At 41.3% G+C, this 18,559-nt stretch overlaps 2 protein-coding genes across 2 annotated transcripts; both read left to right on the top strand.

Annotated features, from left to right (window-relative positions):
* The first annotated feature begins 5,118 nt into the window (after positions 1 to 5,118).
* On the top strand, positions 5,119 to 6,167 carry LOC131681283 (uncharacterized). Its single transcript, XM_058962010.1, has 3 exons — positions 5,119 to 5,282; positions 5,341 to 5,443; positions 5,530 to 6,167. Exons 1-3 carry the CDS (start codon positions 5,256 to 5,258, stop codon positions 5,913 to 5,915), a joined length of 516 nt encoding a protein of 171 aa, XP_058817993.1. The 5' UTR covers positions 5,119 to 5,255; the 3' UTR covers positions 5,916 to 6,167.
* A 1,250-nt stretch (positions 6,168 to 7,417) lies between these two features.
* LOC131681119 (26S proteasome non-ATPase regulatory subunit 1) lies at positions 7,418 to 10,877 on the top strand. Its single transcript, XM_058961833.1, has 3 exons — positions 7,418 to 7,527; positions 7,591 to 8,165; positions 8,221 to 10,877. The coding sequence occupies exons 2-3, from the start codon at positions 7,614 to 7,616 to the stop codon at positions 10,747 to 10,749; spliced, it is 3,081 nt and encodes a 1,026-aa protein (XP_058817816.1). The 5' UTR covers positions 7,418 to 7,527; positions 7,591 to 7,613; the 3' UTR covers positions 10,750 to 10,877.
* Positions 10,878 to 18,559: the final 7,682 nt, after the last annotated feature.

Here is an 18,559-nt window from a genome sequence, read left to right as displayed (position 1 = left end):
AGTTACCGGAAAAATAAATTTCACACGTTTCACTATCTCCCGGTGTGTTGACCCGAGTCAGCTACGGTATGTTCCACGGATTAGAAAATATATTTAAACAACTATTGATAACGGAACGGTAAGTTCTGACTATTGTGTTATATATCTGATAAAATTTAGTATGCTTTTCAGGTTCACTTAGACAGCTTTGGAGCAAGGAAATATTGATCCGATATTTTCGCGTCAACACAACGAGTCAGCGAAGAGCGAGACATACGATAGTTTGGAATGCTTAATGTATCTCTAGTAAAGCAACCGTTTGCAAAATGTCTAAATCGTTAAAGAACTTCATGACCATCAAACAGCCCATTCAGAAACAGCGGAAATGCTAACGTTTCCTATTTCAATAATTGTTTTATAGAAATTAGAGCAAAATTATCGGAATTGACGATGTGTTTATTAAAAGCTTATCGTTGCATTATTAAATATATATTTTCAGGCGAGAAATTTTATCGTTCGAAGAAATATTTCAGTACATTTTAGATTCAAATACGTTAATTTTTTCTGCGTGTGGATTCTCCGTTAGATATACAGCAGCCAACAGCTAATCCAAGTGGATGCGAAGAACTTATAATACTGGAATTCCTCGCGCCGACCTGTCTATTTCGACGGGCAAGAAAAAAAAAATACTGACTGGAGCAAGCCATTAAAACCAAGTCTGTTGAAGCAAATGTCATTAGTTTACAAATCTTTGTTTTAGACATTCAAAAACCTCACCTGGAAAAATAAAATTTCACACGCATTGCCTAAGCGGTTTGATGCCCTACGCATACCTCACCTCTTCCTGGTAGCGAATTTTGTCGTGAGAGTTTAGGCGGAATCGTGCACGACCGTCCATCAACTACTAGCATTTATTCTCATTGATTAAATGTTGTTCTTCGATTCCGCCTGTCCCAGCGCCAGCACGTATATTTCGTTCGCCAATTTGTTGCAGATGTTGGTTATTTTAAGGGAATCGCACGAGTACCGATAAAGGAAAACTTCACGGAATTGCCTTCTGATTTTTTTTACCTTGATAAGGGAACACATTTTAATAGTCGTGCTATCACTGCGGAAAATGTTGGATTGAGCTGCTGCAGTAATCATTCAACTAAGCTCTTTAGCATTAAACTTTGGCTCCTGCACACTCCATCCTTAATAGTTTCTTCCATGACCTGACATAATGTATACAAATGTAACAAACAGGGTATCGTAAGCTAATAAATTAGAATTACAATTACCCACAAATCAGATAGTACTGCTGATCGTGCAAAAACAGGCAGGCCGTGTCCATCCTCAAAGAAAGCAAATCTTTCGCCTCGATGTTCAAATCTTCGTAGGTCGAATTCCATTCCTGAATTAATCAGCTCCAGTGGCTGTTGGGCGGCAGGTAGGCGTTACCGATTCCAAACATTCCAGGAAAAATCACCGAATGGCGGAATCAGTGAAGTGTGGTAGAATTTCAATACGCAGATGGGAATTCATTGAATTGTGTTACCATTATTATGGACTACCAATGTAGGTAGGCATTCTGTTTAACGAAAAAGTACTGCTTGGAATTAAAATTAGAGGAAATAGATTCTAATTTGTTTATTGTAAGAGTATCCGATTATGCTTGGGGAATACATTTACTGAGGGTTTGGTTTCAGAGTAACAACAATATCAAGTACAGGGGTGAAAGGAAGGATGATGACCGGGAAAAGTAGAACACACAACTTGCAGCTTTATGGTAGCCGGAAGATCAACATCAATCAAATTTTTGAATTGTCAAGACATCACCTACCGGTACGCCATATGATTCTCATCAATCTTTAAGAATGAGCTCGATCTCCGTTATAAATTCCCAACACTGCAGCTTCGAATAACCATGGCCACCCAAGTAACCACGACGCTTCAAATGACGCAAAGTTAACAGTCTTAAATAAGTCGTCCGTGGAATGCGATAAAATGTTTCATTGCTGTAAATGCAACACCAATGCTTTTATAAAGTGGAAAAGGGCGGTTAAGCGACTGATGTAAAAGCTGTCAAGGAAACCATCAATTTAACATTGGTAATGTTCTTATAAAGCTTTTGTCTGCTAAAAGCATGCTAGATGCTGCAATAATGCTTTATTCATTTTGACAGATCGATGTTTTATAACACAACATAAAGCTGATATGATGTCAAAATGAAAATGGTGAAAATGGGAAAATAGTGTTTTCCAAGAGTTTCTTAATCGTCGAGGTACAGAAAGATCATTACCATCACGAGAAAATTTCACTTCCCATAGATTTCTTTAATTTTTTTTGCGGGATCCGAACCATGGTCATCTGACAGCAGCTTCGAATAACCATGGCCACCCAAGTAACCACGACGCTTCAAATGACGCAAAGTTAACAGTCTTAAATAAGTCGTCCGTGGAATGCGATAAAATGTTTCATTGCTGTAAATGCAACACCAATGCTTTTATAAAGTGGAAAAGGGCGGTTAAGCGACTGATGTAAAAGCTGTCAAGGAAACCATCAATTTAACATTGGTAATGTTCTTATAAAGCTTTTGTCTGCTAAAAGCATGCTAGATGCTGCAATAATGCTTTATTCATTTTGACAGATCGATGTTTTATAACACAACATAAAGCTGATATGATGTCAAAATGAAAATGGTGAAAATGGGAAAATAGTGTTTTCCAAGAGTTTCTTAATCGTCGAGGTACAGAAAGATCATTACCATCACGAGAAAATTTCACTTCCCATAGATTTCTTTAATTTTTTTTGCGGGATCCGAACCATGGTCATCTGACATCAGCTTCATATGAGATAGGCCGCCAGCACTCTTATCTGTGGAGGATACTGGCCGAAGGAATGATATTTGCAAAATATAAATAACACTTAACATTATATAGCCTTTGTTAATGCAACGAAAAGGCGACGGTAATTTATATAAGGAAAAGTGCAAACATTTGTCATTTTTGAAAGGATTGGTATTTTTCGTGTGGTCGCGAAATATAAACATCAACAAACGAAGCAAAGATCAGTTTCAGAACCGTGTTTGTCGTGCTGATTCCGAGACATGGTCAGTATTTACACATGTTAACGAGAGTACAGTGTCTGCTAAAGTTTTGTATATTATCCATACTGATATCTGATACACAATCGTGTGTTACAATACATTGTGCAGATGAAATAGTGAAACATTCTTATCTACTTTATTCAATCTCTTCAATGAAGGATTCTTCGTCATTCGCAGGTGTTGTGTACTATTCAGCATTTTTTTTAAAAAGGCTCGTAGATCGTCATTTCTATTTACATATAATCCGGATTCTCTACGGTATGTTTCATCAGAGTTGGATATTGGAAGGATACTCGTGTTGTTGTTTGTTGTTGCTTAGTGGACATAAAATAGGCCAAAAATTGCGATACAGGTTGATGTGGTAAAAATGTAATGGTTCGGTTCGGATAGTGCTCCGATATTTTTGCACCTTTCGCTGAAATTTGGAACACTACGCTCCATTTTGTTCCAGGATGATTTTTTTAAATAGAACATTTCCTTCATAACCGTCAAATTATTTTAATGTTTCATAGCTTTTAGTTCAAGCATTATATGCTATTTTGGTACAGCGCATAAGACGTCAAAGCATTTGTAAATGCAATGCTATCAAACACTAAACCGTTGCTGTAAAGGTTTGTATTATGTCTGAAGTATTGCTTATAAGATGCAATGTCTTGAAACATCTTTGATGTTGCACTATGGTAGCCTTTTGCTTCAAGAATGTAGTTTTAGAGCAAATGAACATTATCGATGTAAATATAATGCTTCAGTATAATGCATGTGGTTATTTGGGCAGTTTATGCAGGCATAAATGTGAGAGTACTGCAATCATGCAGTAGGACTCTTGTGCGGGTTGGCAGGAATTTAGGAAGCTATGAATATCCACTTCAAGATGTCAGCAAATTTAACCAACACCACACTAAGTTGAATCTCTGGTTGACACATAGGGGCACACGGGGATTTAGACGTTCCTGGATCTGGGCAACAAAACGTAGCACTAGTGTCGAAGCTCTTACTAGCATTTTTTCAAAAAAGATCTTGGAGTGTTTCAGAAGGGAGACGAACTTTGTCGAAGAGAACGTTGTTCGGTAAAGTGATCCTGATTTGCCCCAATCATCCACAAATGATAATGAACGTAGTTGCTTACACTTAAATATATTCACTGACTTCAGTAAAGGGTTCTTAACGACTTGCACGGTCCCTTGCCCAGTAGTTCCCCAAATTTTGAAAAATCTGTCGAACATCATCAAACGATCCAAGAAAAATATTACGCTCTGTTTATCAAACTTCCTGCCACAATAAAGCGTAACCAGGGGTTGTTACGGTAACTATAAGTTGTTTGAAAAAATAATAATAAATTCATAAGTGTTGCTGGTTTCATGCTTTTTCTAATCAAGTATCAAATTTGACAGTACCAGTTACCTGAGTCACTGAGGGGTAGTCATATTTACGATACACTTTGGAAATACCAGTGTCCAGTCGTGTCGTTGATGGTGTCATACGGTTCTAAAATTTCGTTCACTTTATTTGTAGTGAAAAATCTATTCAGAGAATGAATGTTTCTTTCCAGTAACTTTTTAAACCGCTTATTTCAAACCAAATGCTCACGCAGATTTGAAGGTCCAGTAAAAATATGAACTAAATTCAATTAAAAATAATTATTGCTCGGGAGACAGTAAATTTATTTATTGTATTTAACAAAACTTATTTATTGTTTCAATAAAAAAATATTGTTCCCTTTTTTAAAAGTTATTTTATTGAAATTTAAACAAAATTTTTGAAATAAAAACTGTTTTCGGGGCCGTTTCTTTAAATAAATAAAAGAGAACAATTACGTCACATAAGATTGTGTGAAAATGAATTGTAAATGTGAAATCGTTGTTGGAGTTTTACTAATTTTTGGTTAAATGGGATTTAAAAGTTTCCGCATGAAAGTGATGTTTTCCGTTTCTCTCGGCACCAAATGTTACATACGGCCATTTGAGAAAAAAAAGTACTCGAGTGAGAACGTGCGGTATTTTACCGCCGCAACCCTGCTGAACCGGTTATGCTGTATGACGTTCTCACCTTCTTATGTTCTGTTCTAATCAAAAACAAATAAAAATGCTGTGTTTGGAAAAGATGCGAAGAACTGAAACAAACAAAATAAAATTCTAATCTGTTTTCTATAAATAGTTGAACACTGAATATTTTTATGTAAAATACAGACATGGTTATAAGACATGGAAGTGATGTGGTAAATATTAGATTCAGAATTAAGTTATATCAATTGCTGCAGCTTTTCATCCCAATAGGAAGACGATCTATCCTCGGATGGACAAAGCTCACCTCGCAGAGAACACCACCGGAACAACGAGGAGCTGGCTCGATTTCTGTTGGAACGTGGCTCTTTGTACCGTAAGTATCTATAAAATTAATCACTAAAACTTCTAAACCATCTGTCAAAATAATAGATTTAATAATTATTTGTTTCGTAATTCCAGTAAATTTGATCTGCGCGGTAGTAAACGATTTGGTGACTCGGTACCGCATCAAGGAAATAGCTGCTTCCATCTGCGATGGCTTAAGAAAGTATCCCTTATTAGCGGTGGGAATCGCAGCCATTCTATTCATCGTGACACTTCCGTTTATGATGTTCATCTTCTTCACGCTTGCCACTGCAATCATGACCTTCACCGGATTTGTGCTCATCGAGGGAACGCTCATTACGATGGCCTCGTTGATGCTGGTCGGGGTATTGGTTTGCGTTTTCGTGTTGCTAACTTTCGTGGCACTAGTGTTTCTGGCCGGATACTTTGGCATTTCCAAAGTGTATGATTGTTTTGAACGGTTGAATAGAGAGAACGTGGATGATCCGAATCTCCATTAGGGTTAGGGCGGTTAGTTTTAAGCTGGATGTAATTTCAAGGCATTTCAATAATCTCCATTAGGGTGGTTAGTTTTTAGGTGTGTGTATTTAATTTCATTGCTATAGTATTCATAGTTAACTTCCGGAATCAAAACCCCTTCTATAGTTTGTCCCTTTGTTAAAGAAGTACTTAATATTGTACACATTAATCTTAAGAATAAGAAAAAAAGTATTTCAGATTAGCTTACGATTTTTAATTTGAAATGTAAACTTGAAAATCGCACATTCAAGGATAATTTCATTTATTCATTCGAATCCTTGTTGATGTAAAACAAAAAATATTTTTTTATAAGTTGCTCTACAACTTTGCTAAAAATGAAGAATCTAGTTTAAAACCGAAGACTCCATATCAAGAAGACTGATATCTCTTTCCTTCCCCCATACAAACGAGAAGCGACAGAGGTTACAGCGCCTCTATTGGAAGAAGGGAGGAAGCTTTATGTAAAAATGTATATGTGTGTGTGCATCACTATGGAAAGTACCACCTTTACCCGCAAGTGGCGTTGCTGTTACTGTCTCCGGATTCTGGACAGAGTTGCCTGTCTTCTTGATATGGAGTCTTCGTTAAAACCCACATCATGCGCCAGCAAGTCGAGACGCGGACGTTGAATTAAGCCCGATTCAGACGATACCGCTACCGGAAAAAAACGTCAGCGACACGTCACCGCCTCGTCATAAATATGGATCAACAGGTCTATGCCACACTGCCACAAAAGGGAAAGTTAAATGCGAATGAGCGGAGTCAGTTGAACATGTCAGATGCAGGCAGGGATACCAGGCATATTTTTCAAATGTCTTCACATTTCATGAAAAAATGTCCATTTGTCTTCACCGACCAGGATTCTGAATCGGTTTTAGATATTGAGCCAGAAATCGGTCAGACAACCGAAACAAATTTGTCTTCTAAATGAAAAACCCGTCTTCACAGCCTTTCAAATGTCTTCAAAATGAAGACATGTCTTCACATCTGGCATCGTTGGATGCAGGAGCCAATCGGACATGGTGTCACATAACGTTTCCATATTGGATCCAGGTAGAGATAGAAAAACTCCAGAAAGAGAACTGCGGAGAGAAAAACAGCATTTTTGGCAACATATGCCTCGGCTTTGTATGGCAACACGTCCAATGTTATAAAGGATATAGGCAGTGTTCAATTGGATTCGCTTTTTGATAGATAAAACTGAATCCAATCGATCCAAAATGGAGTCTCCGCAGTTCTCTTTCTAGTGTTTTTGTAGTAATGTAGATACAGTAATAACAATAATATATCTTGTTCTATGATAGTTTGTTGGGTAAATTCTGCTGTAAAATGCTATTCGGGTTGTGTTATCGTTCAATTGGCTTCGCTCAGTGTCTCCGTCTAACTATGAAAACAGGAACTATAGTACAGTAGAGTCCGAATATTAATGTTCACGAATATTGTATGCTTTTTTGGTAGCGTGTATTTAGGATTTTATGAATGACAGCAAATTTGACAAGGAACAAGAACATCATTTTTGTGAAAGTCATCATCGTGTGTTATAGCTGCTGAAAAAGGAGACTAATTTCCTTTAGAATTGTAATAAAAATTGTGGTACGTAGAAACAGAAACTTGCAAATGTGGTATTCCTTAGTTTACAACATTTATTTTCTACAGACTGCAACTAAAGTTCCGCCACAATGAAGTTGAAAATCACTTCCGCCGCCGGCGTCATTTGCCTCCTCGACGAACCGATTCAGGAGTTGAAGGTGTTTGCGCTGAAAAAGTTGGACAGCATCGTTGACGAGTTTTGGCCGGAGATCTCCGAAGCGGTGGAGAAAATTGAGATTCTCCACGAGGATAAGGGTTTTGCGCAGCATGACCTTGCTGCTCTGGTCGCTTCCAAGGTGTACTACCATTTAGGGTCTTTCGAGGACTCACTAACCTACGCACTGGGTGCGGGCGATTTGTTCGACGTGAATGCCCGTAATGAGTACGTGGATACGATAATCGCAAAGTGCATTGATCATTACACGCAGCTGCGTGTACAACATGCGGAGAATTCGGCTAAAGCCAAGCCTATCGATGGGCGACTGGAAGCCATCGTGAATCGAATGATTCAACGTTGCCTGGATGATGGACAATATCGGCAGGCATTGGGGATTGCGCTTGAAACTAGACGCATGGATGTGGTGGAATCTTCGATCATGAAGGCTGATGACATACCCGGAATGTTGGCCTACGCTTTTCAGGTAATTTTCACTGCTTGAGTAAATCAATTGACGCTTACCATTTTTTGTATTCTAGGTTACCATGAGTCTAATCCAGAATCGCGCATTTCGTAATACCGTTCTTCGCTGTCTGGTCGGCTTGTATCGTAACTTGGGTGTTCCGGACTACGTCAATATTTGCCAGTGTTTGATTTTCCTAGAAGATCCATTGGCTGTGGCGGAATTGCTTGATAATCTGACCAAGGGTGGTGAACATTCAGTGCTAATGGCATATCAGATTGCGTTCGATCTGTACGAATCTGCAACCCAGCAATTTTTGGGGCAGGTATTGCAGGCTTTGAAGGCCACCGCTCCGATACCGTCTGCTTTGATTTCGAACCTAAAGCCGCAAGGAACAAGCGCTGCTGCAGTACCGGAGGTTAAGCAGGAACCAAAAGAGAGCGAGGATGGAGATGTAAAAGTTGAGCGTACGGTTGAGAGCTTGAATGAAGCGGAGAAAACTCATCAGGCAAACATCGAGAAGCTGGCAGGGATATTGTCCGGAGAAGTATCGATCGATCTGCAGTTGCAGTTTTTGATTCGAAGCAACCACGCTGATTTGCAGATTTTGAGAGCCACGAAGGAAGCGGTGCGTGTATCAATTTGTCACACTGCGACCGTTATAGCAAATGCTTTCATGCATAGCGGAACCACCAGTGATCAGTTCCTGCGAGATAATTTGGAGTGGCTGGCTAGGGCTACTAACTGGGCTAAGTTGACCGCTACTGCATCGCTTGGTGTGATTCATCGCGGTCACGAAACTGAGTCACTGGCACTTATGCAAAGCTATTTACCGAAGGAAAGTGGACCAAGCTCTGGTTATTCTGAGGGAGGCGGCCTCTATGCTCTGGGGCTAATTCATGCCAATCATGGTGCGAATATTATTGATTATCTTTTGCAGCAGCTTAAGGATGCTCAAAATGAGAATGTTCGCCACGGAGGTTGCCTTGGTCTAGGGCTTGCGGCTATGGGAACTCATCGACAGGATGTCTATGAGCAGCTGAAGTTCAATCTGTATCAAGATGATGCAGTAACCGGAGAAGCTGCTGGCATTGCTATGGGTATGGTTATGCTAGGTTCCAAGCATGCTCCAGCTATCGAGGATATGGTAGCATATGCTCAGGAAACTCAGCACGAAAAAATTCTTCGTGGATTGGCCGTTGGAATTTCTCTAACAATGTATGCTCGCTTGGAAGAGTCCGATTCGCTGGTTACTAGTTTGTCCAACGATAAGGATCCTGTTCTACGCCGCAGTGGTATGTATACTATCGCTATGGCATATTGTGGAACTGGAAACAATCAAGCCATTCGGAAATTGCTGCACGTTGCCGTTAGCGATGTTAACGATGATGTTCGTCGTGCTGCCGTTACTGCTATCGGATTCATCCTCTTCCGTACGCCGGAGCAGTGTCCCTCTGTTGTTTCACTCTTGGCTGAGTCCTACAATCCACATGTTCGATATGGTGCGGCCATGGCTCTTGGAATTGCTTGTGCTGGTACCGGTCTACGTGAAGCAATAGCGTTGTTGGAGCCGATGGCAAAATTCGACCCCGTTAACTTTGTTCGCCAAGGTGCTCTTATTGCGTCAGCTATGATTCTTATTCAACAAACCGATCAAACATGCCCGAAGGTCACTTTCTTCCGTCAGTTGTACACCCAGGTCATTACCAACAAGCACGAAGATGTAATGGCCAAGTATGGTGCGATTTTGGCGCAGGGTATTATTGATGCTGGTGGTCGCAATGTAACTGTTAGTCTGCAATCCCGTACGGGCCATACTAATTTGCAAGCCGTTGTTGGAATGTTAGTTTTTACCCAGTACTGGTACTGGTTCCCGTTGGCTCATTGCCTGTCTTTGGCTTTTACACCGACCTGTCTGATTGCTTTGAACTCTGATCTGAAGATGCCCAAGGTCGATTTTAAATCGGCCGCTCGTCCGTCGTTGTACAGCTATCCGGCCCCGCTGGAGGAGAAAAAACGGGAGGAGCGAGATAAAGTTGCCACGGCTGTTTTGTCGCTGGCTGCCAGAGCCAAACGTCGCACCGGTGACAAGAAAAAGGAAACCAAGGACGGTGAATCAAAGATGGAAGTAGATGAGGATGCTCCAGCCAAGGATGATCTCTCGGCAACCGTAAAGGCTAAGGAGGAGGCAAAAACGACTCCCGTCAAGGAAGACAAAAAGGAAAAGAAAGAGAAACCCAAGGATGCAGCAGTTCCATCACCGGCAGCTTCAGGAACAGGGGACGATACTTCGCCAGGCACGACATCAACTACTGCTGTTGGTGCTGCTGCTGCTCAAAGCAAAACTCCAAAAGAACCGGAGCCCAGCTTTGAGATATTGCACAACCCAGCCCGTGTTATGCGTCAACAGTTAAAGGTTATTAGCATTGCCGAGGGAATTTCCTATGTTCCGCTGAAGGACGTCACCATTGGTGGTATCGTTATGATGCAGCACAATGCCACCGGAGAGCAGGCGTTGGTCGAACGCGTCACCGCTTATGGACCGAAAAATGACGATCTGAAGGAACCGGAAGCCCCGGAACCGTTCGAGTACATCGAGGATTAGGCGCGGTGTTCTCCCTTGTTGGATAATGGAAATTAAATAAATGTATTCTAATCTATTAACGCTAAGAACTTTCAATTTTGATGGTGTTGTAATAACATAAAAGAAATAAAAATTATAAAATTTCTCAACACATCGTTTAATTGCAAAAACGATTTCACTTAATATTTCTGGCATAAATTATGTCCAGGGACTTCTGGGACATTTGATTGTGGAAGGCAATTTTGATTACGTTTTACCAGTCATGTTGAATTAGGTATGGAACTTGCGTTTCGACTTCGTCTCATCAGAATCCGACACTAACTTAATGACAGGCCTAAGCAATCGCCGGATTGCGCTAGCTGCAATGATGGATATACGATTAGTGGTCCTTAGCAAACACCTTGACAAGCATGATGTCCCACAGAAAAAAGTTCTGTTTAAACCGATGAGAACCTTGGTTTCCTTAGCATGCCAACGCGTTACGGACAATGCTATATCGCTCCCTGTCACTGTTGGTTCTGATAAGACGAACTCGTAACGGAAATTCCATAACTAATATAGGTTTTGTGCTCCTCACGTGCAAATGATGGTTTTACTCAATTTTCGCCGAGAAAAATTGGTTTCTAACCAAACTTTGCTCCTTAGGGAGAAATATAGTATAGTTCATCATTCGTTTACGAGCGGTCTATCGAGAAGCAAGTGTTTTTTCCAGTCCGTCATTGTTAGATAAAAAATCGTACTAATCCCCGTTCAAGATTATCTTGCACATTCTCTACCTCTCGAGGTTTTGGACTTTTTTCTTCTTTTGTGCGTGTGTTAACCGTTAGGTCGTCCTCAGCCTTTTGTTCGCGTAATGAGGATTGAACAATAGCCAGCTATATAAGCTGGACTGGTGCGTCGTGGGAAACAAATTTACAGATAAGTAAAATCTACCTCTTTTGACACATTTACGGCTTATTCCCGTCTGTGCGGGTGCTAACCCCGTGCGTCGATGGCTCCCTCCCCGGACGGCCAAATGGAGGTCGAATCGACTCCCAAGGCTCTCCCCCGACCCAAACAATATCCAGAGCTCTCGACCGGTCCCTTTGTGGTCTTCTTTCGGCCCAAAACAAAATCGCTCAATCTATTACAGATTTCAAAAGACCTGACGGAACGGTTCTCGACTGTGATCGAAATAAGAAAGGTCCGCTCAGACAGGGTCAGGGTCGTGTTGGCTAATTCAAAGCAGGCAAACGATATTTCTTGTTGCGAGCACTTTACGAAGGACTTTTGCGTGTATATTCCAGTTGTAAAAGTACAGTCTGAAGGCGTTGTCACCGATGAAAGTTTGATGTGCGAGGATCTGCTGGACTATGGGGTTGGCCGTTTTAGAGACCGCTTACTTCAGCCAGTGAAAATACTAGAGCGTTTGCACTCAGTAGTAGTTGCGGGGGATGGTTCAAAAGCTTACCCCCAATCAAACTCTTTTCGGTTGGCCTTCGCTGGTACCGCTTTGCCAAATTACGTCCTCTTGCACAAGGTTCGTCTGCCTGTGCGTCTGTTTGTGCCGCGGGTCATGAATTGCACAAAGTGTAAACAATTGGGTCACACAGCCACCCATTGTAGCAATAAGGCCCGCTGTGGAAAATGCGGTGAGAATCATGTGGATGATTCGTGCAGTAAGAATGCTGAGAAGTGTCCTTACTGTGCAGAGATTCTGCATGATATCTCGGCATGTCCCGCGTACAAATTACGCGGGGATAAACTAAAACGTTCCCTTGCGGGACGATCTGAACGTTCTTTCGCAGAAATGCTAAAGAAAGCAACGCCACCAACCTCAACAAACATCTATGCTCACTTTCCTCCTAACGAGGGCGAGACTGATGACCCACAAGAGGGAACATCTACTAGGGTGCCTTGAAGTTATAGGAAGAGGAGGAACATTTCCTCTCCTAAAGTTCCTTGTAAAGGCCAGAAGGTGTCTCTAGACGGGGCTCCGAAAGTGACATCTCTTGGAAGTGTTGCAACCAAGCCGAAGCAAGTAGCTCCTGGTCTCGGAGGATTAAACTCAGAGAAGGAGTTCCCAGCACTTCCCGGAACATCAAAAATCCCAGGTGTTCCTCTGTTTCGGTTCGAGAATAATCGCGGCACTGGAATTATCAAACTCTCGGACATTGTGGACTGGATAATAAAAACTTTCAATATAACTGATCCTATTAAAAGTCTGTTGTTAGCTCTTCTACCTACAGTAAAAACATTTTTAAAGAACTCATCGAACGAAGTCACGGATTTGATCACTGTTCTACAGTGGAATTGCAGAATTGTTGAGCGTTTTTTCAAAACGTCATATCTGCAATGAGTTACTCTCTGTTTATACTTTCTCTTTCGATTTTTACGGCGTCACTATAACACTTTTCACTTATTTTACAGTACAGATCGAAAGACGGTGGTTTTAGCTAGCATAATATGCAAAGAGCTGAGGGATAAATGTTAAAGAGACCGAATTATTAACAGAAGAGAAAGTAAACAAAGAGAGTAACTCATTGCAGATATGACGTTTTGAAAAAACGCTCAAGAATTATCATCCCAAAAATAGATTCTTTCAAATTTTTAATAAATAGCTTGAGATGCGATGCATTCGCTTTATGTGAAACTTGGTTAACTTCCGATATAAACCTTAACTTCCACGATTTTAATACTATTCGCTTGGATCGAGATACCCCCTACGGAGGAGTACTTTTGGGGATGAAAAAGTGCTATTCCTTCTACAGAATTAACCATCCCTCAATACCAGGCATTGAAACTGTCGCTTGTCATGTAACAATCAAAGGCAAAGATCTTTGCATAGCTTCCATATATATTCCCCCCAACACCGCGATTGGGCACCGCCGGCTACATGACATCATAGAATCCCTGCCTGCACCGCGACTTGTTTTAGGAGACTTTAACTCTCACGGTACGGAATGGGGTTGCCTTTATGATGATAACCGTTCTTCTTTAATTCACAATATTTGCGACAACTTCAATATGACAATTCTAAACACGGGTGAAATGACACGGATCTCTCCCCCACCAGCGCGCCCAAGTGCATTAGATTTATCCCTTTGCTCGACCTCGCTACAGTTAGAATGCGCGTGGAAGGTAATCCCTGATCCCCACGGTAGCGACCATTTGCCGATCGTAATCTCGATCACCAACAGCTCAAGACCATTGGAATCAATCAATATTTCGTATGACCTCACACGAAATATCGATTGGAAGAGCTATGCGGCCGCGATATCCGACAACATCGAATCTACCCAAGAACTTCCTCCGGAGGAAGAGTACAGCTTTTTGGCTGGCTTGATTCTCGATAGTGCGAATCAAGCTCAGACTAAGCCAGTACCCGGTGCGAACATACAAAAACGTTCTCCCAATCCCTGGTGGGATACAGAGTGCTCAGACGTGTACGCAGAGAAGGCCGCCGCGTTTAAGACCTTCCGGAACGACGGGTTACCCGATAGTTTTCGACAGTACGCGACGTTAGACAAGCGAATGGAGAGTTTGATGAAAGCCAAGAAACGCGGTTATTGGCGCCAGTTCGTCGACGGATTAACAAGAGAAACATCGATGAGCACTCTTTGTCGTGTAACAATAAAGCTCCAGGGCCAGACAGAATCAAATTCAACTTGTTGAAGAATCTGCCAGACTCTGCCAAGAGACGCTTGTTGAACTTATTTAATAAGTTTCTTGAGGCTAACATTGTCCCACACGATTGGAGGCAAGTGAAGGTCATCGCCATCAAAAAACCAGCCTCCGACCACAATTCGTATCGACCGATCGCAATGCTATCTTGTATCTGGAAGTTGTTCGAGAAAATGATCCTATCTCGCCTCGACAATCGGGTCGAAGCAAATGGGTTACTGTCAGATACACAATTTGGCTTTCGCAAAGGCAAAGGGACGAACGATTGTCTTGCGTTGCTCTCAACCGAAATTCAAATGGCCTATGCTAGCAAAGAGCAGATGGCATCAGTGTTCCTAGATATTAAGGGGGCTTTTGATTCAGTTTTGATCAACATTCTTTCAGAGAAGCTGCACCAGCATGGTCTTTCAGCGACATTAAACAACTTTTTACTAAACCTGTTGTCGGAAAAGCACATGCATTTTTCGCATGGTGACTTATCGACATCACGATTTAGCTACGTGGGCCTTCCCCAGGGCTCATGTCTAAGCCCCCTGTTATACAATTTCTACGTCAACGACATTGATGAATGTCTTGACAATTCCTGCACGTTAAGGCAACTTGCAGACGACGGCGTGGTGTCTGTTACGGGACCCAAAGCTGTCGATCTACAAGGACCATTACAGAATACCTTGGACAATTTGTCTGCTTGGGCTATTAAGCTGGGTATCGAATTCTCCACGGAGAAAACTGAGCTAGTTGTATTTTCTAGGAAGCGTGAACCAGCACAACTACAGCTTCTATTAATGGGTCAAACGATCGCTCAGGTCTTCACAGTAAAATATCTAGGGGTCTGGTTCGACTCGAAAGGTACTTGGGGATGCCTTATCCGGTATCTGAAACAGAAATGCCAGCAAAGGATCAACTTTCTCCGTACAATAACCGGAACATGGTGGGGTTCCCACCCAGTAGACCTAATTAGGTTGTATCAAACAACGATACTGTCGGTAATGGAATACGGATGCTTCTGCTTTCGCTCCGCCACGAACATACATTATTCATCAAACTCGAAAGAATTCAGTATCGTTGTTTGCGTATCGCCCTAGGGTGCATGCAGTCGACCCATACGATGAGTCTCGAAGTGCTGTCGGGCGTTCTCCCGTTGAAAAATCTATTTTGGGAACTCTCATATCGATTGCTCATTCGATGCGATATCTTCAACCCGGTGGTGATTGAAAATTTCGAAAGGCTTGTTGAGCTCAATTCTCAGACCCGTTTTATGTCCCTGTACTTTGACTACATCACACAGAATATTAACCCTTCTTCTTACAATCCCAACCGTGTACATTTCATAAATACTTCTGAATCTACTGTTTTCTTCGACACATCCATGAAAGACGAGATTAGTGGAATTCCGGACCACATACGCCCACAAGTGGTTCCAAACATTTTTTATAATAAATTCCGAGAAGTCGACTGTTCTAAGATGTTTTATACTGACGATTCAAACCTCGAAGGGTCCACAGGCTTCGGTATTTTCAATCAAAAGTTCACCGCCTCCTACAAACTCAGTGACCCCGCTTCAGTTTACGCCGCAGAACTAGCTGCTATTCAGTATACCCTTGGTATCATTGACACATTACCCGCAGATCATCACTTCATCGTCTCGGATAGTCTGAGTTCTATTGACGCTATTCGCTCGATGAAACATGGAAAGCACTCCTCGTATTTTTTGTGGAAAATACGGGATCTACTGAGTGCTTTATCTGACAAATCTTTCCAGATTACCTTGGTATGGGTCCCTTCTCATTGCTCCATTCCGGGCAATGAGAATGCGGACTCCTTAGCTAAGGCGGGTGCCCTAGAAGGGGACGTTTTTGAAAGACCAATTTGCTTCCACGAATTTTTCAGTATTACTCATCAGAGAACTCTCGAAAGTTGGCAAACCTCGTGGAGCAATGGGGAGCTAGGAAGGTGGCTACATTCGATAGTCCCTAAGGTATCGACGAAACCTTGGCTCAAGGGGATGGATGTGGGTCGTGACTTCATTCGTGTGATGTCCCGACTCATGGCAAACCATTACACGCTGGATGCACATCTTCGGCGTATTGGGCTCGTGAAGAGTGGTATCTGCGCTTGTGGCGACGGCTATCACGATATTGAGCACATTGTCTGGGCGTGCACCGAGTACAGCTCCGCCAGATCTCGGCTTATGGACACCCTCCGGGCCCGAGGAAGACCACCCAATGTCCCGGTTCGAGATGTGCTGGTACGTCGCGATGTCCTCTATAGGTCCCTTATATACACCTTCATAAAAACCATCAATATAAAAATTTAACTGCCCCTTCTTATTTCCTATCATTCTCAGAAACGCTCTCTTCCACCTGTACCATACACCCACGAAGGTTTGATGGGACTCCAAGGCGACACAAAAAATCTCTGTCGAATGAGCCAACAAACACGGGACCTAAAGCACGAACATCACACGCGCAACTCGAACTCTTTCCGATCTGCATCTGAGCCGTCTGGAAGAACCCCTGCCGACTCGAGGAAGAACACTCGGCCTCCCTGTACATAATTCTTCTTGATGAAGGCCATCCGAGTCTACATCCTATGCCGTTGATCTCCCGATGCCTGAAACTGAAAGTTAATAACTTTCTTCCCTACCATCTTTGTCCACCCTCCCTCCCCTGACTCTTACACCCATAAGTATCACCCCTTACCCCTCCCCCCCCCGCGCCATTCTGTCTCTTCTAGTTCTAACTATTATATTAAATAATCTCATTAAAAATGCCCAACTCTACTACCACAAAAAATAACTCTAATTAATCTCTCCGAATCTTTACAAAATTAAATCATGCTCTCTAGTTATTCCTAGTTTTAAGATAGTTATAAAAATTGTCCCCCTTAGTTAAAACTTATTTGCTTCAATAATCTTCCTGCTAAAAATGTCAAACCATATTGCCATACAAACTAAATGACCCCCCTAATCTTACGAAAATTATATTACCCCCTTGTGTATATTTATAGCTATAAATTCTCCTTAGTTAAAAATTTAAAAATAATCAATATGTAATCCCCTAGTTTTAGGTAATTTGAAATGTAAAACAAACCAAGATTGGCACCTAACGCAACTAACGCAAACCTGCCTTATCAAATAAACAAATTGAATCAAAAAAAATAGTATAGTTCATGATGAATTCAATTTTACCTTCAGGACCTACGATATTAAAACCTTATCTTTGCCGATGTTGATATGAATATTCACTACACGTACAGAAAAGATCAAGGACACTTTTTCGGTATGTTTGAATGACGAAACACCCCGTTAGCAGTTAAGTGTTTTGTGGAGTATATTTTTCTCACTTTCGTCAATATCTTAAACCAGGATTATTTATACCCATTCGGGATTGGTAATTCGGTGTGAACTAACCGCCCACGAGTTGTCATACAGGTAATTATTAGTAAGTTTTATTAAAATAGCAATACTGAACGTAGTTGAGTTTACCTTCGAAAATAATTGGCATTGGTTAGTTTCGTTGAAATTTACTTTCATTTTATTTAGGTAGAAATATTTTGCAATCATTTAAATAGGTCTGTTTTTTTTGTTTAAGTTGACTACTCTCGTAAAAAGTTTGTGCAGATAGTTTCGGATTGCCCTGTACCCGGTTATGCTTTTCAGGAATATGGTGAACGATCCTTCCTACGATCGTTTTTTTCTGTTTATTAGAGATAGTACCGCAATTCAGTACAAAACTGTGTAAGTGTATATGAGTATTCGGTGTTTTCGTTGCTAGATGATTTATCTACGAAGCATGTTTTCTGATTTTTGTTTAACAAAGCAAATAGGTATTCCACCGGTGAGAAACTGTAAATCAGAATAGTATCTAAAACATCTAAAATTTGAATTAAATGTTACATTTGACACCGCAAACCTGTATTGTTGCCGTCATGTGAGCATATCGATATTCAGCTCTCGATTGGTGGTTATAGTAAATGGAATATTTGGCAAATCGTAATATTTGAATATATTTGGCATGATTTGTTTACAATGAGGGAACTACCTGCTATGGAATTAATTTTTTTTAACATTTGTTAAAACGTATTGTATGATAAAGTTTTGTGCATGATGCGTTTCTTAGCCTACATTGAACCCTTCCATGTCCATTTTTTTGAGTGACAAAAATGA

This window comes from Topomyia yanbarensis, chromosome 1 (assembly GCF_030247195.1).
Source record: "Topomyia yanbarensis strain Yona2022 chromosome 1, ASM3024719v1, whole genome shotgun sequence".
Lineage (NCBI taxonomy): Eukaryota > Metazoa > Arthropoda > Insecta > Diptera > Culicidae > Topomyia > Topomyia yanbarensis.
The sequence above is the reverse complement of the archived record's forward strand: the minus strand, read 5'-3'. Positions and strand labels throughout refer to the sequence as shown.